Genomic DNA, 27,930 nt, shown 5'->3' with positions numbered 1-27,930 from the left:
TTTATCTCTGAGAGAGAGAGAGAAACAGAGCATGAGCAGGGGAGGGGCAGGGAGAGAGGGAGACACAGGATCGGAAGGAGGCTCCCGGCTCTGAGCTAGCTGTCAGCACAGAGCCCAATGTGAGGCTCAAACCCATGAACTGCAAGATCATAACTTGAGCCGAAGTCGGACGCCCAGCCGACTGAGCCACCCTGGTGCCCCGCCATCTGGCTGTTCCTTATTAATGACCAGTGCTGGGAGTTCTGGTGAGTGCCTGGTGTCAGTTCCACTCACTGCTGCCCACCCATGTGTATGTACTATGTTCTATGCAGAGAGTCTTTAAAAATGTTGCTCGAAGCTTGAGATAGTCACGGGCTTTTAAGGAGCCTCGATTACGGTTCTGATGCAGGCCTCTCAACCCTCCTGGAATTCTCCTGAGGGGCAGCTGTTTGCTTCCTTTCCCCATTCTCGTAGTTATTCCCCATCTCCTCTGTCCCACAGAAGCCCAGACAAAGCAGAAGAACCGGAGAGCCCAGAGCAAGGCCACTCTTGAGGGCACGTGGCTTCCTAGCTTGCGTAGGGCCTGTTCTCCTGGCATCTGTGTGCCAGCTTGACCTCTGACTGGCCAGGTGCTCTGTGGAAAGTCTTGCCCAGGGACTGGAAGCCTCATGCCCCAAAGAGAAACCCTCGGTCCTCCTGATGGCTTCCTGCTCTACTATGCCAGCTGGCGTGACCCCTTGCCTGAGGTGGATGCTGTGACCCGGGATCTCCAGGTCCTGTCCCACTGACTCCCTAGAGCTCTCCTACGACAGCAGGACTGTGACTGTCCTCCTTTTAGGACTATGGAATCTGAAGCATAGAGAAGGTCAGCACCTTCCCCACAGTCACACAGCCAGTGAGTTGGGAGAACCAGAATTTGAGATGACATAATCAATCTAAGAGAAAGAGGCACATCTCTCTGTGTAGGAATATTTGTGATTAACAAGGGAAGATCTTTTAGCCACTGCAAGTTCTGTTTACAAAGTAGGGCTGGCAGAAAGCAGTGTGCTACCACCGATGGGTGAGAAAATAAAATGCCTCACCCACTTCCGCACGGGCAGAACATGAGTAGTGCGAAGTGCTTAGACCTAACTTGTGCATGTCTTTACTGGACACAGTTTCTAGGTGCTTTGCTTCTCCTACAAGGTAGACTTTGCCTGTTTCAGGAGAAAAATGAGAGACTGGTCTCCTTGGATTTAACAACTTCCCTTGGGCGTTCATCCATCCATTTGTTCTCTACTGCTTAAGTGCCCCGGTGAGCCAGGCCCTGAGCACCAGACATGGTGTGTTCCATGGGGCTCACCATCCATCAGAGGATTAAAAGTCTTACCCCTCATCTTTCCAGGGGAAGATCCTGAAGCCCGGCGGCTGCGAACAGTGAAGAACATCGCTGACCTGCGGCAGAACTTGGAGGAGACCATGTCTAGTTTACGGGGAACTCAGGTCACACACAGGTGAGTGAATGTCTTCACCGAATCACGGGCAACTTGATTTTCATGCAGCTTCTCCTGCGTCAGTCCGTACCACCAGCAATGGGACTTGGTTAATAAAAGAACACATAACCTTGATCCCCAGATGTTCTGGAATTCAGAGAGCAGGCCATGCAGTGTGCAGAAGAGAAGTGTCAGGGGCGAGAATCAGTGCAGATTGGGTTCCTGCCCGAAGCAGAAGGTTGCTAAATCCATTTGTCAGAGGATAGTGTGGACCAGCTCCATTTAATTTTCACTTTACTTGCATTTTCCAAGCCTGCGTTGTGCTGTTAAAATGAGCAGGTGAACTATGTTTGACCTGCGTGATAAAGTGCATAACTTGAATTCCTACCCTGTGTTCTGATACACAGCACTCTGTAATGTTGTTAGTCATGCCCGTGTATAAAACACGTAAGGAAATATTTATAAAAACTTATAATAATGTTTAAACTATGATTGCATTGGGTCAAATCTAGGATTGTTGAGCGTGAAGTTAAAGAGGATGCAACCCTCAGACATCCTTCGTGGATTTTGGCAGAACCGAACTTGGCAATTCGCATTTGGCCTTGATAACTGGGCCTTGCTACCCCGGTGAACTCCCAGGGAGTCTCCTTTGCTTCTCCAGTTTCAGTCTCTTTAATAAATGAATGTAGCAAAGAGACGGCAGGACTTCCCTAACACCCAGCAGCCTTGGCAGATTAGAGCTAAGCACTGTGGGTTCTATCTTAAATAAGACAGAGGCCTGAACCTTAAGGGTGCCCATTCTGAGGACAGTAAGGCCACTTCTAGGATGGAAGGGAAACAAAAATAATTGAGGCACCAAATCGGTTCTTCCAGAAGACAGTAAAGCCGGGGGCTGGTCACGTGGTGCCTCCTTGCCCAACCGTTAGATTTTGATGGCGTAGAGCCAGCTGCCAGACCCCGTGATGCTGTGATGGAGCATGAAACATCCCTCTCTCCACCCTCATCACCAAAACTGGCTTGCCGGGGGTTGTGACAGTTTGGTGGCTTTCTTGGCTTGGGCGAGGGTAATAATGATGACAGCGGGGAAACTTTTGATGGCTTTTCTGCAGGGAAGGCTCTCGGCTCTGCTGGGAGACCCCAGTGCGCTAGAGGCACCCTGACCAGCTCGCTCGTGTCACAAGGTCTGAGGGGCTGGAAAGAGCGATGTAAGCTCAGCCTCCTGGCAGCTTCAGATCCTTGTAACTTAATATATTATGGACCTCAAACCTGGGTGTTTACTACTCTCCCAGCCTTTTGCCCCTGAAATTTAGTTGTCCTTTTGGACAAGATGTGGGAGAATCAAAAGTGTGGGGGAAATAGAGCTTAGAGTTAGAAAATCAGGGCTCTCCCCACCCGCTTGGTGCAGAGGGGGCTGAGCACGTGCCAGGTGACACTGGGAGCTCTGCAGTGGGAAGGGGAGCTGTCACACATCATCCCAGAATGCGTGGGTCAGCGGGTATGTTATGCACCCTATCATTTTGGCAGTTTTCCTTCCTTGGGTTGGAAAGAAGATTCCAGTAGTTAAGACCATTTAATTGAAGTCGTTGGTAATGGGGATCCAATGCCATGTTTTAGGAGGAGGGTCTCCGCTGGGCTTGTCCGAGTGTTCTGTGCATGTCCGGCTTCGTCCTTCCATTTTTAACAGAGGAAATGCAGCGGGCGGGACATTGGTGGCTAGTACGTGATCCTATTGCACGTATGGGAAGTATTAATAGTTCTAAAAAAAAATCACATAATGCTAAAAGAAAAAAACAACTACAAAGGATGCCAAGTTGATGAGGTTCTAAGCCAAGGCCGGTTTTATGTTTTCAGCACATTGGAAACCACATTCGACACCAATGTCACCACGGAGATAAGCGGGCGCAGTATCCTCAGCCTGACAGGCAGACCCACCCCCCTGTCCTGGAGGCTCGGCCAGGCCAGCCCCCGGCTCCAAGCAGGAGACGCCCCGTCTATGGGCAACGGGTACCCGCCTCGAGCCAACGCCAGCCGGTTCATCAACACCGAGTCGGGCCGCTATATGTACTCTGCCCCTCTGCGGAGGCAGCTGGCCTCCCGGGGCAGCAGCGTGTGTCACGTGGACGTCTCAGACAAGACAGGAGACGACATGGACCTGGAAGGCATCAGCATGGATGCCCCCGGCTACATGAGTGATGGGGACGTTCTGAGCAAGAACATCCGGACTGATGACATCACAAGCGGGTGAGTACCGGGGGCTTCTCTCCTTCCACAGAGCGGGAGAAGGCCTGGCAGCCGGTGCCTCTTCGGTGGGGCTTTGTTTACGTTCTCTGAGATCAAACTGCCTATGGCCAAGGTGGTGTGGTGTGAAGGGACACTTTCTGGGCTGACAGTCACCAGACGTGCACCCCAGTAACTTGCTGGGAGAGGTCTAGCAAGGCTCTGCCAGGAGCCGCAGCGGCGACCCTTGGCAACAGACTGATCGTGTGGGTCCTTTCAACCGAGACTTGCGCTTGAGATGGAATCCAGACTCCTTAGTTTGGCCGTCACCTTTTTCTTAGAGTTCCTCCTTCTCCATCCTCCTTGCTTCTTCTACGGCAGCTGCTCCTTCTCTTCCTCGTTCTCATCCAGCTTCTTCCTGCCTCATGGTCTGTGCCCTCTCTCCCCGGATTCGATTTCCATGATTCTCAGCCAGCAGCCCTTTGGAGGAATGCTCTTTGACTACTCAGCTTGAAGTAGCTATGTGGCCGCCCCGTGTTCATCCAACACTCCTCCGAGAACTTGTCACTACTGGAAATTATCCTGACGATGTGTGCGTGTCCTGTTGGCCCCCAGCCCCCTCCCAGTTGCCACAATAAAGCACCATGAAGGAGGGACGTCATCTGGCTTATGCGCCCCTTCTCTGCCACACATTGTACACACAGGAGCTTGTATTGTAGATATGGCTGACTTCATGAATGTGTGGATTGGTAGACGAAGGAACAAACCCAGCTCGCTGGTTCTCCACTGGTCCACATGGAAGTTAAAGGGAGCAGTGGGATGGTGTCCAAGTTGCCCTGTGGCCACGTGTGGCACAGGGTGGAGCTTCCTGGCATTAGCTCCACCCCCGGGATCACCATGAAAACTGAAGGAGCCTCTGTTTAGTTCACTTGCCTAAGTGTACATGTTCTCGAATGTCTTTTCTTCCTCTCCCAAAATTAGCAGTCAGAATTGCAGCTAATAGAAATTGGGCATGGGGGCGCCTGGGTGGCTCCGTCGGTTAAGCATCTGACTTCGGCTCAGGTCATGATCTTGCATTCCATGGGTTCAAGCCCACATTGGGCCCTGTGCTGATAGCTCAGAGCCTGGAACCTGCTTCAGATTCTGTCTCCCTCTCTCTGCCCCTCCCCCATTCTCACTCTGTCTCTTGCTCCCTCATTAAAAAATAAAGAAAAGAAATTGGGCATTATAATCGTTTTGCTCCTTCCCATGAACAGAGTGATCCTGATCCCCAAGGGTGAGTCAGTATTTACATAATTTTACAGTAGTTAATGCTCCCATGATGTGCTGAGCACTGTACTTCATCTACATTATCTTTTTTCTTTTTTACATTTATTTATTTTTGAGAGACAGAGAACATGAACAGGAGAGGGGCAGAGAGAGAGACACAGAATCTGAAGCAGGCTTCGGGCTCTGAGCTGCCAGCACAGAGCCTGCCTGACACAGGGCTCGTACCCATGAACCATGAGATCATGACCTGAGCTGAAGTCAGACACTCAACTGACTGAGTCACCCAGGCGCCCCTCATCTACATTATCTTATTCTATGTCACGGCAAGGAGGTGATATCATAATCCCCATTTTTAGGAATGAGTAAACTGAGACTCTGGAAGGTTAAAGAACTTGCCTAAGGTCTCAGAGTGATTAGAAAGGAGAGCCCAGAGTTCATGGCTTCATCATTCCCCAGATTCTATTGCTATACTAAAATAGCACAACTACTGGAATTTATTTCAAAATTAATTTACTTTTGCTCTGTTTTGCTTGTCTGAGTAGAAATGTTCTTTTATTTAATGAAAACCTCAGCCATAGACATGCTTTGGTTTTCTGCCTGTCCCTTTTAGAACCATCTTGGGGACACCTGGGTGGCTCAGTTGGTTAAGCATCAAACCTCGGCTCAGGTCATGATCTCACAGTTCATGAGTTCGAGCCCCACGTTCGGCTTTGTACTGACAGCTCTGACAGCTGAGAGTCTGGAGCCTGCTTCGGATTCTGTATCCCTCTCTCTGTCCCTTGCCTGCTTGTGCTATGTCTCTCTCTCTCTCTCAAAAATGAATAAACATTAAAAAAAAAAAAAAGAACCATCTTGGTGAGCGAAATCTTGGAAGACTGGCGCCACCAAACCCTTGCAATGTTACAAATTTCTGCTTTCCAGAATGTCTGGGAACAGTAATGGGCTATTAATCCAATTAACTGGGAGCATAATTTTATGTTGGTGGTTTTTCATAAGTGCGATAAATAATCACATATACCTGTTACTAAAATTGCATGTAATTTAAGCTTTTTATTATGTAGAAGACTTTTGGTGTCCAGCGTGGCTTCAAGATTATCATTACCAGTTCCCACTGGAATAAGCTATTGAGATATTTTTTAGTTATTTTGAGGCTCTTTTGGTATCCTTTTATAGTTAATTTTATTGTCAAGCTAGTCTTCATCTGTAGTAGACAGGGTCTGATTTTGATGTAGTATTGACAGCTGCCACAAGGTGGCGACATTGGAACATGCTCTACCGAACCTTAGTGATGTCCCAGTGAGACTTTCCTAGTTTTTTAGCTATTCAGCCATAACCTTTATCCCTGCTAAGCAGCACAAATGTTTACATTTCAGTTCCTGCTTCAGGAAGCTTACATTTTTAACAAGTGAGATATGCTCAGAGCCAAGTGTAGATAAAAGTGCTGAAATGTAAGCAAACCCCCCAATTATTGACATTGGAGAACTCTGGTCTGGTTTTCTTCCCCATTTCTTTTAATGTAGAACTTTACCTTCAAAATAAGGAGAGGGAAATCCAGATGGCATCAAATGTTCCTTTTAGTTGTAATGCTCTGGAACACGAGTTAAGTATGACTCCGCTCTATGGAAACCATGTGAGTTTTCTGCTTTGAGGCCAAGTTACCCATTTGCCTTCATATGTTGAGTTCAGGGTAGGTTTAATGTTCTTTGTACTCTTTTTCCTCTTATACACATGACAACGTGTAGGTGTTGAAGGACTGGGCTTTTCTTTGGTGCTTCGGAATCTGCTGCAATAAGTCGCTGCTGAAGCAGTTGATGTAGTGGAAAGAAAGCAGCCTGAGTAATGAGACTGAGCAGGAGCACTGCTCAGCCCCCTTGCAAGCTCTGTGACGTTAGTACAACATTTAACGCCCCTAAGCCTTGCAGCACTACGATTAATATGGTCTTTAACCCTCTACAATTAGATGTTTCTCTTTGAGGTTGTATCTGGTTAATGGCAAATATCTGATGAAGACAGAGGTTCAGATAGGATCTAGATGTCTTATCAACTCAAACGTCCAGACACTTGAAAACAACGAGATGATTTAAGTGTTCATCCAGATGTTTATTTGGCTTAGTGGGAACAGCCTTGATGTATGAGAAATCTGTAAACCCATGTGGAGGCTCTTTAAGGAGAGTTTTTGTAAAAGTTTACAGCAAGTTTGTTCAGAATGCCTGATATGGGAATAAGCTCTGGTTTCTGAAAACCCATGACCTTGGTGTTTAAAATGACACCCTGTACCCCAGCTCGGTCTAGCAGCTGTTTTGGTCTGTCTCTAGTTCATTGTCTCCACTGGAAATGTATGCACGTGCACCTGTGTGTATCACTCAGTCCTCCCTAAGGTGGGGCTGGAATTACTTTGTCTCCATTGAGTTTTGCTAAGAACCTAATAGCAAATGCTTTTTGTCTTCTTGAGTGTGTATTTATTCAACTCTTCTATGACACGAAGTACGTACCAGGAGTGTCTAAGAACTTTTCCGTTGTCACCTGACCTCACCACCTTCTTTTATTAGATTGATAAATTGGGCTTTGGCTGTATTTCAGGGACTAGAAATTAAAATAACAGACAAAGATGTTTCTTACTAAGTTTTGATCTGTGAAGTCAATCCATTTACTGATCTTCTAAAAATTCAAAGTGCCATATGGTATAGCATAAAATTAAAGGAACCAGCTTAGCGTCCATATGTTTAGAAAGATGATTTTTTTTTCTTTTCAAAGGAGGCACTGAGTTGTTTCATGTTCCAAAGTATACATCCCTCCCTAGGGGGGAAAATGATCATTTAAATTGAATGTCAGAAAGTTTTCCAAGAACCTTTGATGACTTCCCATGTCTTGTAGAAACAGATCTCAGCTGAATGTGGGAAGCTCTTTATGGTCTTTTCTTCAGCTGCCCTCCCCACCTTAGCCCTGGCCACATTCCGCCTCACAGGCCTCAGGCGCCCCCCTGCCCTGGGTCACCCGCCATTCGTTACTAGAGGCCGTGTGTCCTGTATGTGTAAAGCTTGATGCCCAGGACATGGCTGTTTCTCCATGGCATCCCTTTACCTTAGGCCCATCTGACTGATTCTAAAAAAATAAACCTCCTAAAATTATAATAATAAAAATAATGGTAATGGTAAACATTCCTCTGTGATGCCCTCCTGAAGTCCCCAGCCAGATTTACCTCTGGCTGCATGTTTCTAATGGCCTTGGTTCACACCCAGCCTTATGTGTGAACTTTTCACGTTGTGGCAGAAGTGTTTGAGAGGGGCTGGCTGGTGTTAGGAAAGCATACAGTCTTTTTTTTTTTTAATACATATATATTTTTTAATGTTTTATTTATTTTTGAGAGAGAGAGAGCGTGAGCAGGGGAAGGTCAGAGAGAGAGACATAGAATCAGAAACAGGCTCCAGACTCTGAGCTAGCGGTCAGCACAGAGCCCGATGCGGGGCTCGAACCCACGAACCGTGAGATCCGTGACCTGAGCCGAAGCCGGACATTTAACCGACTGAGCCACTCAGGCGCCCCAGGAAAGTGAACAGTTTTAAAAGGCAGACAGAGCTGAGATTTGATCCTGGCTCTGCCAAATGAACTGGGACAAGTTCTTAACCTATGGGACTTACACAAAGAACTTGAAAAGCATTTGGCAGAGTCTAGCATGCTCAAGAAATGTCCTGCACTCTGTGTCTGTCTGACTGTCTGTCTTCCACCAACGGGGAAGTTCCTGGATTTTTCTAAACTCAGAGACCATACGTGGGTATCTAATGAATATTTGTGCATGACCCATTCTCCATGCCAACCCTCACAGGACCTTGGGCTTCTGTAACTTGCCACCATCAGCTATAAAACTCAGTGATTCTATCTACAGAACTGGGAGAAAATGAACTTCACCTCCTATCTTTTTGGTGCGATGCATAGCTCCATCTAGTGGCCAGTGTAGGATGCGACGCTGTGGTTTTGATTGCTTTTAATTCTGCCTTCTGTTACGTTAGGACTCAGGGCTCAGGAAGTGGTAAGCCTAGTAGTTGGTTTGTCTTTCAAATGTGGCCTGTCCAGTAGTGTGGAGTGGGAGAGAAAGCAGGGTTGGGAGCAAGCTGGCCTTCCGGGTTGGTTCTGTGATGGCTGCAGTCTTCCCATTAGGTGTCAGGGATTTCTCCATCAACAGATAAGATATGTGTGCCAGTTGCTGCTGGGAGGCTCTGGTCTTCAGAAGTAGAGGAACCCGCACCCCCTGAATTTCCTATAGCTCCGTAAAATATATCAGGGCGTGTCTTGGCTCAGGCTGCTCTAGCAAAATACCATAGACTGAGGGACTTAAAGAGCGGACACTTACTTCTCAGGGTTGTGGAGGCTGACGTCCAACATCAGACTGCCAGCATGGTGGGGTTCTGGTGAGTGCCCCCTTCCTGGCTTGCGGCGTGCTCACACGGCAGAGGGAAGTGGCTTTGGCGTGTCTTTCTTTTCTTCGGAGGCACTAATCTCATCATAGGGGCCCCACACTCTTCACCACCTCATTAAACCCAGTTACCTCCCAGAGGTGATCCAACAGGTGAACAACATGCAAACATATGAGTTGGCAGGGGTGACAGAGACAAGCATTTCGTCTGTACAGCATGTTTGATGCTTTCGCGTATCATTTGCATGTGCACCACCTGTGCTTAGATTTCTTTTTCCATCACTGCTGCCAGGTCCCCTCCTTGCAGAAGCCGTCCATGATTCTTTCCAAGTGGAACTGGGCCCAGACTCTGGGCACCTGTGATGCTTGACTCGCCCATGGTAGTGGTGGTAGCGCTGCATCAGAATTATTATTAATATGTGCATGGGGGCTCCTGGGTGGCCCAGTTGGTTGAGTGCCCGCCTTGGGCTGTTATAATCTCACAGTTTGTATGTGTGAGCCGTGCTTCAGGCTCTCTGCTCTCAGCACAGAGCACTCTTCGGATCCTCTGTCTCCCTCTCTCTCTGCCCCTCCCCCACTCACTTTCTGTCTCTCAAAAATAACATTAAAAATTAAAAAATAAATTAAAACTTTAAAAAAAATACAGTGGAGCCCCAGTGTGAAGCGACAGGCCCAGAGCAGCTCAGTGGGCCCGTGATGGAGCTGGGCCAGGCCCCAGCGTTCAGTCTGCTCCGTCCTCTCTGCTTGCCTCCGTGTCTCCTCACTGACAGGTCTTAGTGGTGTATGAATTCACAGAAACCCTAAATACCTTTCCCCGTCTGCTATTTCCCTCGGTGTTACAGATCCCAGGCCAACAGAGTGACCCCTGTTTTCCTAAGAAGCTCTCCGTAGAGCAGGCCAGCACAGGGGGCAAGATTCACTTGCCCAAGTGTTGCAGAGCCAGTGACCGCTTTCCCCGTGAGGGTGTGATGTCCTGCATCGTGGGTGATTTGGCCGATCGATGACGTGGGGCCACCCTCCCCACGGCCCCTGATGCCCGCAGAGGCATTGACTGCACACTTCTTCCACCCGCAGTCGACCCCCTTGATGTACTGAGTGTGGGAAATCTATCAGCCCTTATCAGCTGCTGGGGAGGCAGTTTTATCAGAGAAGAAAGAACGATCCAGTGGACAACGGGCTGGAAGCAGAGAAATTCCCCAGCATTCCCGGCTGACTCCAGCCACTGTGGGTGACGATTGATTGAGTGGGCAGAGACCGGGACTAAAGAAAGATTTACTGGGAACAGCTCTATGGAATGACGTGTGGTCCGCTGTCGGCGTGGGCAGCCTAGACCGCCACTCCTAACTGAGAGCAAATGTTGGCCTAGTGATTTACGGGGAAGAGAGAGGAAAAAAAAAGGGTGTGTCTTATCTTCTCAGGAAACCAGACCCTGACTTCCTGAGAATTTCCTAGCTTGCTTTGATTTGTCCCTTCCTACCTCCCCCGTTCCCCCAGCATCCTGCAGGGAAGGAGAGGGAAAAGGAACAAAAGTGGCTGCTTTGAGAGGAGAATGCCATACCCCAGGCTGCCTCGAATGGTCCTTAAAGGGGCCTGACCACCTGCTCTCCCACCTTTAGCAGCACGGGTTCCCAAAGCATGGGCTCTCGTGGATTTGGAAACTGGAAACCCCTCTGAGAGAATGCATGTGAGCAGGGGAGAGGCAGCGAGAGAGGGGGATGGAGGATCCAAAGTGGGCTCTCATGCTGACAGCAAAAAGCCCAATGCAGGGCTCAAACTCATGAGCCACAAGATCATGACCTGAGCCAAAATCAAGAGTCGGATGCTTAACCGACTGAGCCACCCTGGTGCCCCAGTACAATTGCATTTAAATGTGTTTATTGAGCTAGAGACTGTGCTAAACTAAAGGCACTGAGGTCAAGAGAAATGAACATGCCCAGTCATCTACAACCTGCTGTCGTGGAGGGAAGCTCCTGGCACAGGGAGGTGCATAAGTCATTCTGAACGGTGTGCCTGGCAGCCCAGGGGAGAAGCAGTGAGTTCTCTGGGGACCGCTGATGGGGGACACAGAGTGGACTGCGAGCCAGGGGCAGTGGGCAGAATGTGGGCTGCGGAGTCCCTCCTGGATTCCAGAGCCAGCGCCACCACTCGTAGATGTGTGTCCTTGAGCAAGTTTCTCTGTGCCCTTCCCACAGCGTTCTTGTGTGGCTTCCCTGAGATGGCGCATGGGCCAAACACCCAGACAATGTACACTACTGTAGCAGCCAGCAGCTGCGGCACCTTCAGGGCCTATGAGCTGGGCTTTGATGGATAAACTAGCAGCCAGACCAAGGTCAAGAGCAAGGGCATGAAGACATATGGGCTTGGGTGTGTCTTTATGGTGGGTTGGAGACTGGAGGGGGATGGGCACAGCTCAGAAGCTATGAGAGCCAGAGAGCAGTGATAAGGCTCTGGGAAGGCCGAGGCTGTGGGAACAGACACTCAGAAGGGTCAGAGAGACTTCCCATGGAACACAGCCTGACGTGGGGACCAGACGGACACAGGGCATGGAGGCTTCAGGATGACCCCCAGGTTTTGGCCTGGGCTGGACGTGGCTGGGAAGTAGTTGGCATTTGTCCTCAGCACCCTCCATCCTTTTACAGATTCCCCTCTTGCGTGTGGGCACCCACCCAGAGCCCTCTGATTGCATCAGCCTCCAAAGCAGCTCCAGACCAGGGCTGGCTAAATGTTTAAGCAGAGTACGTGGCAGCTTACAGAATGTCCCTCTGGGGGCTTGAGGAAAACTCCAGTCCCACAACCGTCCACTCATTACTCTGAAATAGCTCAGAGCCCAGTAGGGAGGAGTGCCCTGTTGGTCAGCGTTTAATTCTAACACAAGGCACGTGGTGATCAGTGTTAGTGTTGAGAAGCAAAATGTGTGGGCTCCAAGTTGGGTCTGAGAACAGAGTAGGCCCCGGGGCGGGGGGTCTTTTATGCTCTCACTTTATCTTCTGGGAAGCGAGCTTTCCTCATCTACAGAGGAGAACGACCTTGCCTCGAGTTGCTGTGGATGGAATGAGAGAGAACACATGCAGAGTGCTGGTACAGTGCCTGGGCATTGTGGCCCTTTCCAGATCATTCTTTATTTAAATTTTTTTTAATGTTCATGTAGTTTTAAGAGAGAGACAGAGCATGAGTGGGGGAGAAGCAGAGAGGGAGAGAGACACAATCTGAAGCAGGCTCCAGGCTCCATGCTGGGGCTTGAACTTAATGAGCCATGAGATCATGACCTGAGCCAAAGTCAGACGCTTAACTGACTGAGCCACCCAGACGCGCCCCCCCCCAATCATCCTCTTAATAGTGATGGTGTTGCCAAGATTCAGTGGGACGTGACATTTGTACCATACCTCGTTCAGGGCCTGGTGCAGGGTACAAGTGCTCATTGTGCTTCGTTCTCTTCCATGCTTACGCATCCACAGACCCAGTGAGACAGCTCATGAGCCACGGGGTTTGAGGTAAGACCATAACTGATCTTCATATGAGGAATGTGAATACCCCTAAACACTCACACCAGTGTGGCAGGTGAGAGCAGCCTGCTGTGACAAATCAGCCTGAGCAAGGCACTCCTTCCATTCCTCCCCATCGTCTGGACTGTCTGCTGTCTTGTTGGAACAGACTTCCTGCCCTTCCCGGGGCTCTACCTCGGTCAGCAGCATCAACAAAGCACATGGCAGCACTGGGGCCTTACTCAACCAAGGAGCTTTCATCTTGGGCCCATTAATCAGCACTACAGAGAGACTGTATTTAAGTTCTCTCAAGTCAAGAAATATTTTTTAACTTTTTTTTTTAACTTTTATTAAGTTTATGTAATTATTTTGAGAGCGTGTGTAGGTGCACAGGTGAGATGAGGGCAGGGAGCAGGAGGAAGAGAGAGAATCCCAAGCAGGCTCCATGCCGTCAGTGCAGAGCCCAACACAGGGCTAGATCACGTGAACCAGAAGATCATGACCTAAGCCAAGATCAAGAGTCAGACCCTTAACAGACCTCAGTTAAGACCACTTGTGATCATTGCAGGTCCTTCTCAGGGTAAACCTGGGACTCAGGAGCTCACATGAACCAAGAGGTACTTACACATACAGGAATTATTAAAATATTCCAGTTCTGTAGCTTTGTGAGGCGACAGGGAACAGGGGCCAACATTGCCCCCCTTCTGAGTGCTGAGCGTCTTACATAGCCTGCCAACTCGGGCTTTATATGGTATTTCCATTTTCTCGTTAAGGAGACCCAAGAAGATGTTATTGTTTGTTTTTGGCCAATAGAAGAGATAAAGATGGTCTAATATTTTAGTGTTTCTTTCCCTGTATGTGCTGGAATTTCAGTGTGACGGCCGTGCCTTTACTGCTGTGCTGCAGTGGGATATTCAGTCGTGTATCCTTCTCAGCCCCCTTCCTTGCCGAAGTGCCTGGTCTGCAGGCTCCTAATGTACATCGCATGGAGAGAACTGAGGTGTCACCAATAGACTTCAAGGTCCCCTGGAATGGCTGTTAAGCTTTGGTGTAGCTCTCCTCTAGAAAACCTAGTCCAGATTTATTTCTACCTTATGCATATAGATCACTGAAAATACCCTTCTCCGTTAGTTCTCAAGGGTCAGGAGCTATGAAGTAGCTCAATAGATTTATGATGGTGAGGTTGGAGAATACGAAGTTCGAGTGGAGGTGAATATGAAAAGAAACATTTGGATGAGGTTAGGAGTATTTTGGCCCTGAGACAGTCAGTCCATGTTGAAAGACTCAAGAAAAAAAAAAAAAAGAAAAAGAAAAATAGACTGTATGTCCCTTTGCCTTTACTCAGATCAAGATAAGAAACTGAAGTTTCTTGGGAACTCCTGATCCTCTCATTTGGCTGCTCTGGGGGCATGGTCTAATGGAAGAAACTTTGACTCTGGACTCAGAGGGCCTGGCTTCATATTCTTTGCTTGCCAGCTGTATGACCTCAGGGAGGTGGCTTCCTTTTCTCAGCATCTTCCCATCCCTTTGATGGTAGCCTACTTCTTAGGTGTTTGGTGGTAAAGAAAGAGCATTTGTAAAGTGTTTGACACACAATGGTAGTTCCCTTCAGCCTTCTCGGACTACTTGCATTGATTTGCCTTCCTCATTTTCTATCCTACTTAGAATAGACGCTAAAATGATCCACTGCCGTTTCTTATTCTTGAGTGCAGTGATCACATTTTTACCAACTGCATCAGAGTGGATCTGTATATTAGTGGTCTCCAGAAAAAAAGTGGATGTGTCAGTTCAAGTCCAAAGGCAGTCCGGAGGCAGAAATTCCCTCCTCCTTGGGGAACGTCAGCCTTTTTCTCTTTGTTTTTCAGCTGCTTAAATGAGGCGCACCACCATTATGGAGGGTAATCTGCTTTACTCTACTGGCTTCCAGCAATGTCTGGTCCAATGTTTGCCCCAATATCTGGTATCACGGGCGAGGCAGGTTGACACATAAATTAACCATCACCGTCTGCAAGCAGACCTTACGTAGGATCAGAGGGAGTGAGTCACCTGGGGGCAGGAGGCAGCTACCAGTGGTCCAGAGACAAAGAGTGACGCATCAGCTTGTGAAAACATCTGTGAGGACTCGAGGCTCCGGCATCCTGCCTGGGGCATGATCACAAATCAAGGGTCTGTGCATGCCTTGGAAGAATCAGCACATCCCTTCCAGAATCCCCAGGGTCCTGATAAGAAATCTCCCTGAGAAATGGAGGTTTGGGCCTTCTCTCTTAATCCTGAAATAATTGTGGAATGAGACAGAGACCCTGACGTGGACACTCCTGGAGGGCTCATGATTTTTGAGACCCCAAAGTAAAATAAGATTCCACGTCTAAAGAGAAGCTCAAATCTGTCTCTAAGAGTCTTCAGCTATAAATCAAGCCTGCATTCAACTTCTTGATCTTGGGACAAGCGGGAAAAAGACATCTGTGGTTCTCTGCCGCATCGCAGAGCCCTGGTCCTAGTTCCCAGAGCTTTGAGCTTGTAATCGCTCAGTCATCTGTTTTGAAATGAGAAATCGCACATACTTGAGCAGTGAAGTTTAAAGGGTAAAGTCAACTCAAGTTGTCAGAAACATGGGACGGAATAAATGTGGTGTTGGCTCTGCAGAGGGGAGAGGCCAGGGAAGCGGCCTCACAGCGCCTGCCGGCACAGGTCCTTTCTCCTGCCCTTCGGCAGTGGTACATTCATTCGTGAAGTCACTCTGTTTTTGCGGCTCTTTCATGTGCCAGGCAGTGTGTTGAGCTCTTTCTGCACATTGTGTCACTTATTCTTTACACCAGTTCTTTGAGGGCGAGGCTGTTTTTCATCCTCTTTTTATAGTGGGGGAGACCAAGCTCAGAGGGGATAAGTTTCTTGAACAGATCACCTGGGTAGTAACTACTGCAACCAAGTGTTTGATAGGGCTGAATTCAAAGCCTGTGTTCCAAGAATTCTGTAGTGTGGCTCTCCCTGTGGCCAAATCCCACGCTCTAAACCGATGGAAAGCGAGCCCCAAAACGAGGAATGGACACCCCTCTGGGCATCAGAAGTCCTGTGCGATTTTGGGAGTGAGAGAGAGAGAGAGATGGAAGGTGGTGGTCAGCAGGGTCAGGTCAGAAGGCTGAGTGGCATGGAAACTTGCAAATGCTTGGCGAACGCCTGAGCAAGAGCGTTGGAGCCGATGCAGCGGGGAGGAAGGCAGATACCTTTGCCTCTAAAGCATTATTATGTGTTTCACTGCTACTAAGTGGCACCATTCCCTGGGCACCTGCGTAGAAAGTGAATGAGGTTCTATGTGCGTTGGAAAGGAGAACCAAGTAGGTGCTCAGAAGCAGGAAGGTTCAGATCTAGAGACGTGGTGCACAGTGATGTACCGAAGCCACTAGCCACACGATGGCTTCCTGCTGTTAGATCTCATGCAAGTAGGCATTTCAGTCACCTCCAGTCTCCAGGCTTTGTCAGTGCCATACGTGAACTTATCCAAGTGAATTCTCCTCCCTCCCATGGCCCCCGCCTGCTGCGAACCCAAACAAAACACACAATTACGAACTCCAGGCCACCCGAGACCTCAGAGCCGCACAGAGCAAGGTGGAGCTTCATTAATTGAGGGACTTTTGCCTTAATCTGTGGGAGTTGTTAATTAAAACCACTCAGCCATTGAGTTGGGAGAGGGGGAGGGAGACAAAACGCAGGATACCTCACACACTGGCTTTCCTCCTTTGCAGCCTGTGTAGCTAGTTGAGAAGTTGACACAGACTTTATGGTTGAATAAACTAGACACCAGAGATGTGTATGTGATTCCTTGGGAACAACTTTCACGTGCTCTCCTGCAGCCGGGTCCTCCAGAACAGAAAGCCTGCCGAGCCTCTGACCAAATATGCCTAATAGTTAATAATAACGATCATCGTGATCACATTGCAGCGACCAGGAGCCGTGTACCGCACTTCATATGCATTATCTCATTTCATTCTTGCTTGACTCCACATGCTTTTTTCCCCATCTCCCTGATGAGGATGTGGGACCTTAAAGGGCCTTCGGAATGTGCCCAGGGTCACGGAGCTGGTGAGGCAGGGAGCCCAGACTCAGAGCCAGAGCGCAGCCACGGTGTTTCCGGCTTTTTTCCACTGGGGTCAGGGAAACATGATGGAAATCGAACTCCTCTTCCCCCCAGCCCTATTTCTCTTCCTGTGTTTCCATGTCCATTTCCCTCCCCCAGCCAGATCCTGGAAAGAGCCTCCAGACTCTTCAGTTCATGGTTCCTGGAGCACCAGTCACTAAGTGTGACGGATTCGCTCTTCAGGATCTCGAGCTGCGGTTCTCTCTGGCCTCGCAGCTCCTGTGTCGCCCCATGCTCCCCTTCGTCACTTTCCTCACCTCTGATCTCCAGGCCCATCCCACAAGTCCATGCTGCACTTCAGTGAGAAACATCTGTCTAGAGCATGTATTTGACTACATTGTCACCTGCTCATAATTCCTCAACGGCTCCTCATTGCCTGCTGAGAGACTCACTGTGTTAATTTCTGGTGCCGTATGACCAATGCCTCCAAACTCTAGCTGCTTGAAACTGCCATTGCGTCATGCTCACAGGGTCTCTGCATCTGGAGCTGGGGCGAGCCGCCATGGGGATGGCTTGTCTCTGCTCCCCCATGTCTGGAGCTGGCCGGATAGCGGGGATCCACATCGTTCCAAAGCTTGTCCACTCACACATCTGACACTTGGGCTGAGGTGACTTCAAGGTTAGGGTGAACGTGGCCTTTCCATGTGGCTTAGCTGCCTCACAGCATGAGGCCCCAGGACTGGCAGACATTTTACCTGGATGCTTAGGGCTCCAAGGGCAAGTGTTACAGTGAAGCGAAGCAAAGCTGTGTTGCCTTTCATGAGCTACCCTTGGGAGTCACAGAGTGTCACTTACACCATAGTGTATTGGTCAAAGCAGGCACAGCCCTCCAGATTCAAGAGGAGGGAAGGGAATATAGATGTTCTCTCTTGGTGGAAAGGTGACAAGGTCACCTTGAAGAAGAGCCTGTGGAATGGGAGATGTTGCTGTGGTCATCTCTGGAAGATACAGTCTGCCACATGTACACACTGTATTGCCCGGCACAGCATACAAGGCCCTCCATGGTCCCCACGCTGGAAACTAAGCTCTGTGGAGCCCCAGCCCTTGTCTGTCTTACTAGCTATCTCTTATGCCTGGCATAGAGCATGGTGCAGAATTGGCCTGCCTTTATATTTGGGCAGCTAATGAGTGATCTGCTTGCCCAGCCTCGTTTCTTTTCATCTCCTCCTTCTCCTCACTGTCCGCCTTGCATGTTGGTCCTGCCACTCTGGACCACTGACATTGTCCTTGATGTTGATCCCACAGTCTTGTGCCTCTGTTCCCTTGCTTGTGTTCATTCTCTCTACAGAGTCCTCCTACCTCCGTTCCCATGCACTTGGCATAGTCCTGGAAGAATCTGCTGAAGCTAGGTAGCCTTCCCTGGCCACCCTAGTGCCTGGTAATACCTTCCTCTCACCTCCTTTGGTTTGTCTCCTAGACCAGGATATCCTTGAGCAGAGGGATTATGGCTTTTTACTCCTGCATTTCTAACAACGTCTGCTGGACTTTCTGTATATGCTTAGCAATGTGCATGGAGTAAGGGGAGAAAAGAAGGAGGTGGTCACAGCAGTACTGTGTTACTATTAATAGTAACAGTGGCAGCCAGCGTTTGTAGAGTGCAGGCACTTTTCAGGTATTATCTCTTTGAATTCTTAGAGAAATCCTAGAAGGCCTATAACATGTTATTATCCCCATTTTTACAGATGTGCAAACAGAGAAGTGAGTGGGAGTATGGCCTTTGGCAAGCCTGGTTTTCCCTGTGGAAATGACTGGAGTCACCTGTCCAAGGCCATAAGGCTGCTAATGGGTGCTGCCAATTTGGGGAAGCTTGACGACTCAGCTCTTGGGATCCTGGCCTCTTCCCTTTTGGTGCTGCCACCTGCTGGGCCTTAGGCTCTGAGACCCAAAGGTTTCCCTAGGTTTTAGGGCACTCCATAATCCTAACCTTCACCTGGATGAACAGAATAGTAATGTGGAAAGCAAGAGATTGTCTACTAGTTAGACAATGCCTGCTTTGTGCGCTGTGTCAGGTTTTAAGGAATTAGTATCAGGCAAAGGTTTGTTTAGGGAAGGGGAACCAGGAAGGCCAAGGGTTCAAAACCCAAAACATAATAGAAATGTGTGTAGAAACTAGATATTCTTGGCATGGAGAATACTTAGAAAAGCAGTACGTTCCAGAGGACCAGACTTGAACCATAGGTGGAAGTTACACTTAAAGTTTCATTTCCTACACCCCAAGGTGACCGTTCATCAGTGTTAGGAAAAAATATGCTGAAAAGTAGACCTGCGGGGCGCCTGGGTGGCTCAGTCGGTTGAGTGTCCGACTTCGGCTCAGGTCAGATCTCACGTTTGTGGGTTTGAGCCCCGCGTCGGGCTCTGTGCTGACAGCTAGCTCAGAGCCTGGAGCCTGCTTCAGATTCTGTGTCTCCCTCTCTCTCTGCCCCTGCCCACTCACGCTCTGTCTCTGTCTCAAAAATAAATAAAACATTTAAAAAAATTAAAAAAAAAAAGAAAGAAAAGTAGACCTGCAAGAGAGTGGGTGGGTCCTTCTGCAAAGGCATGAGCCTCCTGTTCCTGAGAGTAATCAAACAGAATGTGGGAAACTGGGTCCACATGTTTCAGAAGAGATTCCTGCAGGACGTGGGAAGCTGAGAGAGAAGACCTTGAAAAATTCTTCCAGGTGTGTAAGGTCAAGGTGCCCAGGTTCCCATAGAAACCACCGAGGTCCTGTTACAGATGGAGCAGAGCTGGGTGTTCTGGAGGAGAAGGTCTCTTTAAAGGTCCAGACAGGTTTCCGCACCTCAGCCTGGGGGTAATAGTACTAATGTTGTTTCTTTTGAAAAGTTTCTTCCCCATTTTCCCCTCTAATGAACACAAAAATTGTGCATGCCCCCTTCCCCAGCCCCCGGCTCTGATCCAGCTGATATAGGAGTTTGGAAGCAGAGAGGGCCAGGCATGTCGAGCATCAGCATGATCGGGAGCTGCACACCAGCTGAGGTGTTCATGAACGTTGTTCTCTGCAGTTTGTATGATGAAAATGAAAGGTTTTAAAAGCGTACACGTTATAATATTGGATATGCTCACGCTAACTAGGCAGGGTCTAGGGAATGTGGCTTTGCCCCATTTAAGGAACTACTTGAGCTGGTCTGTCTCCCGTCCTTGTGAAAGTGGAATCACGGGGACAAGTTGGAGAGTGAGAAAAAGTCAGGGGCCCTGTTCTCTCGTCTTTGTGACACCAGACAGCTGTTCCTCCGACACCGATGGAAGGTAATTTGAGCATCCTGTGGGCGACTCCTCCTGCTTGATCCCCACTCTGGAGGCTGCCAGCCTGTATTTCAGCTCCGTCTTAGCCTGCTCCTCCTGCCAGAGCGTCCCAGCCAACCCCCCCCCCTCCTCCGCCACCCCTAGTGCATACCGCCCTGGGCTGCTCTTTGGCCCCTGGCTGGCCCGTTGGCCTGCACGCTTGTTCGCCGAGCTGCTGCCGTCTCGTGCCTGTGTCCCCCGAGAGCCCTGGTAGCCGCCTTGCTACCCCCAGAGACGTGCTTGTCAATGGTGTGTGCCACACCTGTCCCTCCTGTGAACACGCCTGTGGCACCATCCAGGCCCATACATGTCAAAATTCTAGGGGGAACCCATTTTTACCTTTTAGATTGAACTCCCTGCTCAACTGGTTTCACTTTTTACTTCTTTTTTTAAAAATCACGGGCAACAGGGAATTTAGCCATGGGCAACGAGATTGCAGTGAGCTCAGGTCTGGGATGCCACCCGGTGCAGCACTGACAGTGTACCCCACACGCTGGACTCTGCTCACAGCCTGCTGTCCCTTGAATGGGACCTGTGACTCCTCCCTCTGTGCTTTTTCCTCCTAGCCTCTTCTACCCAGAAGGGTTCTTCCTCCCAGGGGTCCTCCTTGGAGCCTGGAGGGCTACACAGCCTACTATTAGTATGGTCTGGCTTATCTACACAGATGCAAGGTGTCTTATTTTTCTTTCTATTCCCCAAATGCTTCACGAACATTAGACATAAAAGTAATTAAATCCTTGGTTGTTATTTATTCTTTCATTCTGTACACCAAAAACATTTTTAGGTACCTATCTCAAGAGTTCTGGGCACAGTGCTAAGGACAGGAGATATTGAAGCAAAAACAGTGGTCCTAAAATAATAATAATGACAACAACAGTCCTGCCTTTACTGAACTTGGTGGGTCAGAGGCTGGAGCACAAGAATATAGATAAGCAGCTATCCTAAAATGTAGAATAAAGGAGCCAAGCTTCTATTTTATTTTAAAAGACAGAATTGTTGGGGCGCCTGGGTGGCTCGGTCAGTTAAATGCCCGACTTCAGCTCAGGTCATGATTTCCCGGTTCATGAGTTTGAGGCCCAGGTCAGGTTCTGTGCTGATATCTCAGAGCCTGGAGCCTGCTTTGGATTCTGTGTCTCCCTCTCTCTCTGTCCTTCCCAAACTTGTACTCTGTCTCTCTCTCTCTCAAAACTAGACATTCAAAAAATAAAAAATAACAAAAAAATAAAATGGTAAATCTGGTACTTCCAAACTCCTGCCCCACCCCCGCGATGCGCCCAGTCCCACAGATTGCCAGTGTGCCCGGCTGCCTGGGTGCTGTTTCCGAAGGTGACCCGGTGCACATGGACACATGAAGAAGTGAACAGGGTCAGGCATCTGTGTGTCAGCTGTTGTGTCTACTGGTCTTGCTGAATTTAGTGGCAGGTAATTTGAGCATCCTGCCGTCACCCAATTTCAGCTTAATCCCTACCCTTGAAGCCCAGAGGCCCTGCATAGCTGTTTCTTTGAATTGGAATACATTTACTGAATCCCCTTTAGAATGAGTGCTCAGAATGCTTTTTTTTTTTTAAATGAAAATTCTACCTGGTAGAACTTAAGCATCTAAGGCCACATGATGAATTCATTGTACATTTTTAGGTCCTTTGTATTTGCACATATATATCTCTCGGAACTACCTAATTTCCCTGCCCCTACTCACGACTGCCTGGCAAATACCTTTATATCCTTAAGGATGCTACTGCATGTGTCTTGCTCTAAGGAGCCTTTTTGGCTCCTCTCGCTGGTCTGGCCTCTGCTGAACTCCATGCACACATCTGCATGTCTACATTAAGCCCCTCAGGGCCTAGGACTAAGTCGGATTCTCCTCTGCCCAGCACCCAGGCCAGTGCCTGCGTCAGAGTCGGGGCTGCATAAATGTGTCTTACAAATGACAACACCTCAAAATGGGAGCTATCTCTAGAACAACAGCCTAGACGCCGGTGCCCTGCTTCCTGCAACCCTTAGGTGCTTCCGGAAGCCAGGCTGTGTGCGGACACTGGGTGATGCCCCCCAGGCCCGCTGCATGCCTCAGTCTGCAGACGGGGTCTTCCCCGCACTGACACATTGTCTATGTTCTTCCTCCGTCTATCCTCAGAACACACTGACGCTGCTTTCAGCTGTGGTCTAGAGAAGACAGGGTGAAACTTGCATGAACCTGAACCAAAGCACCAGCTGGACTCTCCCCGGTCCGGTGGTGACTGTGGTTATTACCCGGGGCTGTCTCCGGGAAACCCAACGAGAAAGAGACACTGGAAGTTTGATTCCACCCTGAGGTTCTAGTCATCCTCGGACGGGATCACACGATCCTGAATGCCAACATAAAGTCCTCCGATCTCACGTGAAAGGTACCAGAAGTCACAAGAATAGGGGGCGCCTGGGTGGTTCAGTTGGATAAGTGTCTGACTTTTTATTTCAACTGAGGTCATAATCTCACCGTTTTGTGGGTTCAAGCCCTGCATCAGGCTCTGTGCTGACAGTGCAGAGCCTGCTTGAGATTCTCTCTCTCTCTCTTTCTGCCCCTCCCCCACTCATGCATGTGCTCTCTCTCTCTCAAAATAAACATGCTTAAAAATTAAAAAAGAAAGAATTAGCAAAAATGAGAAGATGTAGTGGTGTCCAGAGGATTGGCAGGCATGCCTCCGTGTATAAGTGCCTGGGAAGAAGGATTCTTTAGGCAAAGGGGAAGGCTTTTCCAGGGTGGAGGGGCACCAATGTCTGGCACCCTCACTGGACCGCCTGCATTATTGCCCAGGATCCTCGCTATTCGGCACGCCTGGTGTTGCCTCCTCATATCTCTCCTTGGCCTGGGCTTCACAGTTCCATGCTTCCGAGGTCTGCAGGTCTGTACGTCCAAGGTTATGAATTCATTGATATTTTTGTAGAGCCTTGGAGTTCTAACAACTCTTATTGAGCTTTGATTTGAGATGGGGCAGCCATCAGTGATCAGGTACCCTTACTATCAAGGTCTAAGACTAGCTACTATGAGGATTTGAAGTTTCAATTACCATTATACTGTAGTGACATCATGGCTAATATTTATGTCTTAGGGAAACTGAGGCCAGTCTAGCTCACAGTTCCTCCATCCAAGCCTGAAGATTTAAGGCAGCATTTCTCAGTCTGGCCCTGACTGCTTGCAGGAGAATTACTTACATATCTGTTAGAAATGAGGGTTTGGGGGGAAGGGATGAATGGGGGAACACAAGGCATTGAGGGGCAATAAAACTACTCTATGACACTGTCATGGAGGATACATGACGTTATGCATTTGTCAAACGCTGTCCCACACAAAAACAGCTGTACCCCACAGAGCGGACCCTGCGGTGAACCGTGGAGTTGGGTTAATGCACGCGTGTCGGTATTGGTTGGATCAGAGTGGAACACAGGAATGCTAAGTATTAATAGGAGGGAAACTGGTAGGAGAGGAGAGGTACTAAGTGGAAAGTCTGCTTTCTGTGCAAGTTCTCTATAAACCTCAAAATGTTCTTTAAAATTTTTGTTTTGTTTTGTTTTCATGCATGGTTTAGGCCCCACCAGTGACGGTCTGCATCTGTGAAGCTAGGGCCGTGGAATCTGCATTTTCTTAGGTTCTCCCACTGATTCAGGTGTATTTTAAGGTTGAGGATTCCTGGAGATGAGTCGGTTTGCTCTCACCATCTGTTTCATTCTGAGAAAGAGCTTAAAGGGGCTTTGTCTAGAGAACTGTCTCCTGCGTGTGAGTGTGTCTCATCTTTCAGTAGGTGGGCAGAAAGCTTCCTGCCAGTCCTGGAAGTACTTACTATAATACCGCAAACAGCTGAACCACAGTAAAGGGAATTCATGGAAGACTAGATTCCAGACACGAGGGCTGTCAGAGCTCCAAAGTGTGCAGCACTTCTTCAGAAAGGTGCCCTGCCAGGCCCCATTGTAAACAAGCATAGTTATGGAGCGTCATGAAAATTCTACATATGTGTATTTATTTAAATAGGGGTGACAAATCCACTCTCACTATGATCCCTGGCTAGCTGTGCGCTCGAGTGCATTCTGTTAGCCAGTTATAGATTTTTTACATTCACATGCTCACTTGAGTTTCTGTGTGTCTAGATCCTAGGTGAGCTAAACCAAAATACTCTGGAAATCCACGCTAAGTGGAATTTGGTTGAACCTGTGAATATGCACATTGCATTCTGCAAAAGACACAGGGAACACAAGGACCTTCACAGCAAGAATTTTCCCACGTGATCAGTCACTGTGGCTAGGAGTTTGAGGGAAAAGCAAAGGCAAGCCCGAAGCCGTGGTGAGATCGAGTCTGAGTGCTAAAATTCAGGGCGACATGTGAGTTACAGCCACGCCATGTGCCGCTGCTGAGTCAGTTTATAGCCAACACAGGCAAAAGTCCTACTGTGCGGAAACTTGCGGAATATGCTGAGGGGATGGACTCGGCCAGGAGCCACTTTTGCCCAAACTCAGAGGGACTGCTCACCTGGGACCTGGGAGGGGCCTTTGAGCTGACTCCAACCAGGTGCACACTTTCAAATATGTGAGACGGGGTCCACAACTTAAGAAAGCTTAGCAATTTATGCTTTGTATTGTGGTCTCTAAACTTTTTGATTGTCTTTAAAAAAAAAAAAAAGAGCCTGTCCCTGCATTAGACACTGTGCTTATTTTCAAATATATATGTGCCACACTACGGAAATAATCTGTACAGTATAAACCTGCACAAAACTCAGGAATTAAGTGGGACATGTTAAGAAATACATACAAATAGGGGCGCCTGGGTGGCTCAGTCAGTTGAGCGTCCAACTTCGAATCAGATCATGATCTCACAGCTCACGAGTTCCAGCTCCACATCAGGCTCTGTGCTGACAGCTGAGAGCCTGGAGCCTGCTTTGGATTCTGTGTCTCCCCTGCTCTTTCACTCATGCTCTGTCTGTTTCTCTCTCAAAATAAACAAGCATTAAAAAAAATTTTTTTTAAAGAACGCTTTAGGGGCAGCTGGGTGGCTCAGTCGGTTAAGCATTGGACTTCAGCTCAGGTCATGATCTCATGGTTCATGGGTTCGAGCCCCACATCAGGCTCTGTGCTGACAGCTGACTCAGAGCCTAAAGCCTGCTTCGGATTTTGTGTCTCCTTCTCTCTCTGACCCTCCCCTGCTCATGCACGCGTGCGCTCTCTCTCTCTCTCTCTCTCTCTCTAAAAAATAAATAAAAACATGAAAAAAACCAATTTAAAAAATGCTTTTAGAAAAAAAGAAACACATACAAATAGAAATACTTTAGTGTTAGCTCATATGGGCATTCTCATGTTCCTCATCACAGACAGCACTGCCCGAGACCTGTGCCTCCCGCTCTTTAATGTGTATTAGAAATGCACAGGGGTCTTCCTGAACTGGAGCCTGGTTCAGCAGGTCTGTGATACTGCAGTTCTAAAATGTTGCCAGTGACAGTAAAGCTGGTGGTCTGTGGCCCCTGTTATGAGTGGCAGGTAGGATGAGGCCCATATTGAGTTCTGTGGCCAAAAAACCCTCCTCAGGGTGCCTTCAGTGCTCTTCAAGCAGCTTTGCAGCATCTAGCTTTAGGAAATAAAGTCTATGGCACCACTTGGCCCCAGTGAGGCTTAAAGGGGGCCCCTGGGACCCTTTGACTCCTCCTCTATCCAGGCCTGCCTTTTCCTGCTACTCCCTCTGTCCCCGCAGCCCGCTGAAGCTGAGCTCTTGTCTGACTAGCTTAGCAACGTCTTTGCAGTGCTCCCCAGAGAGGCACGCTCTGGTGGCTCCAATGACAAGGCTGGCTGGGGCCGACTGCAGGCCTCCTACTCCCGGCTCACTTCTGCAGCCGGCTTCACTTCCTGTCGCAGCAGGATCAGAGACCTGGGCCGGGTTTGCCCAGTCATCTGGCCTGCCCTGCAGCCAGGACTCGGTGAGATGGAAGGGAAATGCAGACAGGCCAGGGAAGAGGCCGTTGCCTGTTGAACTGTGGGTATTCCCACTTGGTGGCTCATGGTCCTGTTCTGTGCTCAGAGCCGAGGTGGCTCATCGTGTGGCCTCAGGTGGCTGCTCCAGGCTTGCATGAAATAAGGGAAGGTTTTGCTGGAGAGGAGAACTGAACTCCCACATCCTCCTAAAAGGAGCAACATACCATCCTAGTGATGTCCTGAAGAGCCAGCAGTTGTCCAGCACGGCGGCAAACGGTGCCAAAAGGTACCCCAACTCTGCATCAAAGAGAAAGGTAGGAAACTGCTTGGATCCTCTGGGTCTGGGTCTCCTCTCTGCCTTTGCCAGCAAAGGCTTTGGAAGAGCCCCCAAAAGACATGGAAACCAAAGAAATGCCTCTCGATGACTTGTGTTTCCTAGTCCAGGTTATAGTGCAAGTCCCGTTGTCACAAAGAAACCTACTGAGAAGGACATTCAGACCTTAGACTGTCTCCAACAGCAGCTGTTGATTTTGTGTCACTGTGTGTCAGTTGGAGGTGACCCCTAATAGAGAAGCAGCAACACCAAGGTCTTTGATTAGAGCTTACAGTTCAAGCCCCCTGTTGGATGTAGAGACTACCTAAAAATTAAAAAAATCTCCTGAGGTAGTCAGTTGAGCATCCAACTCTTGATTCCAGCTCGGGTCGTGATCCCACAGTCATGGGATCGAGCCCCATGTTGGGCTTCTCGCTGAGCGTGGAACCTGCTTACCATTCTCTCTGGCCCCTGCTCACAGTCTTTCTCTCTAAAATAAAAATAAATAAATAAATAATAAAAATTGTAAAAATCTTTAAAACATAAAAAAATATATTAAAGATATGCCAAGAGGAGGGTATTGGAGTCACTCAGTGATGTGTCTGTGTAGGTGTCGTTTGTGGGAGAGGAAGGAATGGCTTGGCCTTGGATAAATGAAATAGGCCGAGTTTGCATTTGTCTCAGCTTTGGTGCCTAAAAATGTTGAGAACAGAGTGGTTTCCAAATGTTTCCTTAGTAGAAACTTAAGTCTTTGCTTACATTTTAGTACCCTGTACAGTTTTAAAATTAGCACTGAGAAGGGGCACCTGGCTGGCTCAGTCGGTTGAGCATCCGGCTTTGGCTCATGTCATGATCTCACAGTTCATGGGTTCAAGCCCTGCGCGGGGCTCTGTGCTGACAGCTAGCTCAGAACTTGGAGCCTGCTCAGATTCTACGTCGCCTTCTCTCTCTGCCCCTCCCCTGTTTGTGCTCTATCTGTCTGTCTGTCTGTCTCTCAATAATAAATGCAAAAAAATTTTTTTAATTAGCACTGAAAAATTAAACCCACTTTCTTTTCTGATCCTGTTTTTGCATTGCAAAGGCCTTCTCCTCTCCCCTTAATTAAGTCAAAGGGAAGAAAGAACTTCCTTTCTGCCCCAGAGACCAGCTCTCTCCCGAAGGTGGTAGGCAGCTTTGTTAGACTGGCTTTTCTGATTGTCCTTCCATGACCCAGAGTGAAGTTTATTCGCCTGATTTCTAAAAGACCCAAAACTAAAGGCATCCTTTTATAGGTTTGTCCAGAAACTCCGTTAACATCCTCCTAATCCTAGAGCATCCAAGCGTCCTTCCCCCTTGCAGGAGGGCAGTGGGCGCTGTGAGAGCACATGTTGATTGGGGTCTTGGACGCTGGTGAAACACTCCACTGCAGGCACTTTGATCAGCCCACATCATTTTCCTTTCACCGTATG

At 48.7% G+C, this 27,930-nt stretch overlaps 1 protein-coding gene across 2 annotated transcripts in view; it reads left to right on the top strand.

The window, feature by feature from the left end:
- Window positions 1-27,930, top strand: part of NAV2 (neuron navigator 2) — a 373,160-nt gene that overhangs the window by 221,991 nt on the left and 123,239 nt on the right. For both annotated transcript variants that reach the window (XM_029956497.1, XM_029956496.1), the window contains exons 9-10: window positions 1,364-1,472; window positions 3,303-3,692. In XM_029956497.1, the coding sequence (XP_029812357.1) occupies window positions 1,364-1,472; window positions 3,303-3,692 (499 nt within the window). The remainder of the gene's footprint in view (window positions 1-1,363; window positions 1,473-3,302; window positions 3,693-27,930) is intronic.

The sequence above is a fragment of the Suricata suricatta genome, chromosome 11, assembly GCF_006229205.1.
Source record: "Suricata suricatta isolate VVHF042 chromosome 11, meerkat_22Aug2017_6uvM2_HiC, whole genome shotgun sequence".
In the NCBI taxonomy this organism is placed as follows: domain Eukaryota; kingdom Metazoa; phylum Chordata; class Mammalia; order Carnivora; family Herpestidae; genus Suricata; species Suricata suricatta.
The sequence above is the reverse complement of the archived record's forward strand: the minus strand, read 5'-3'. Positions and strand labels throughout refer to the sequence as shown.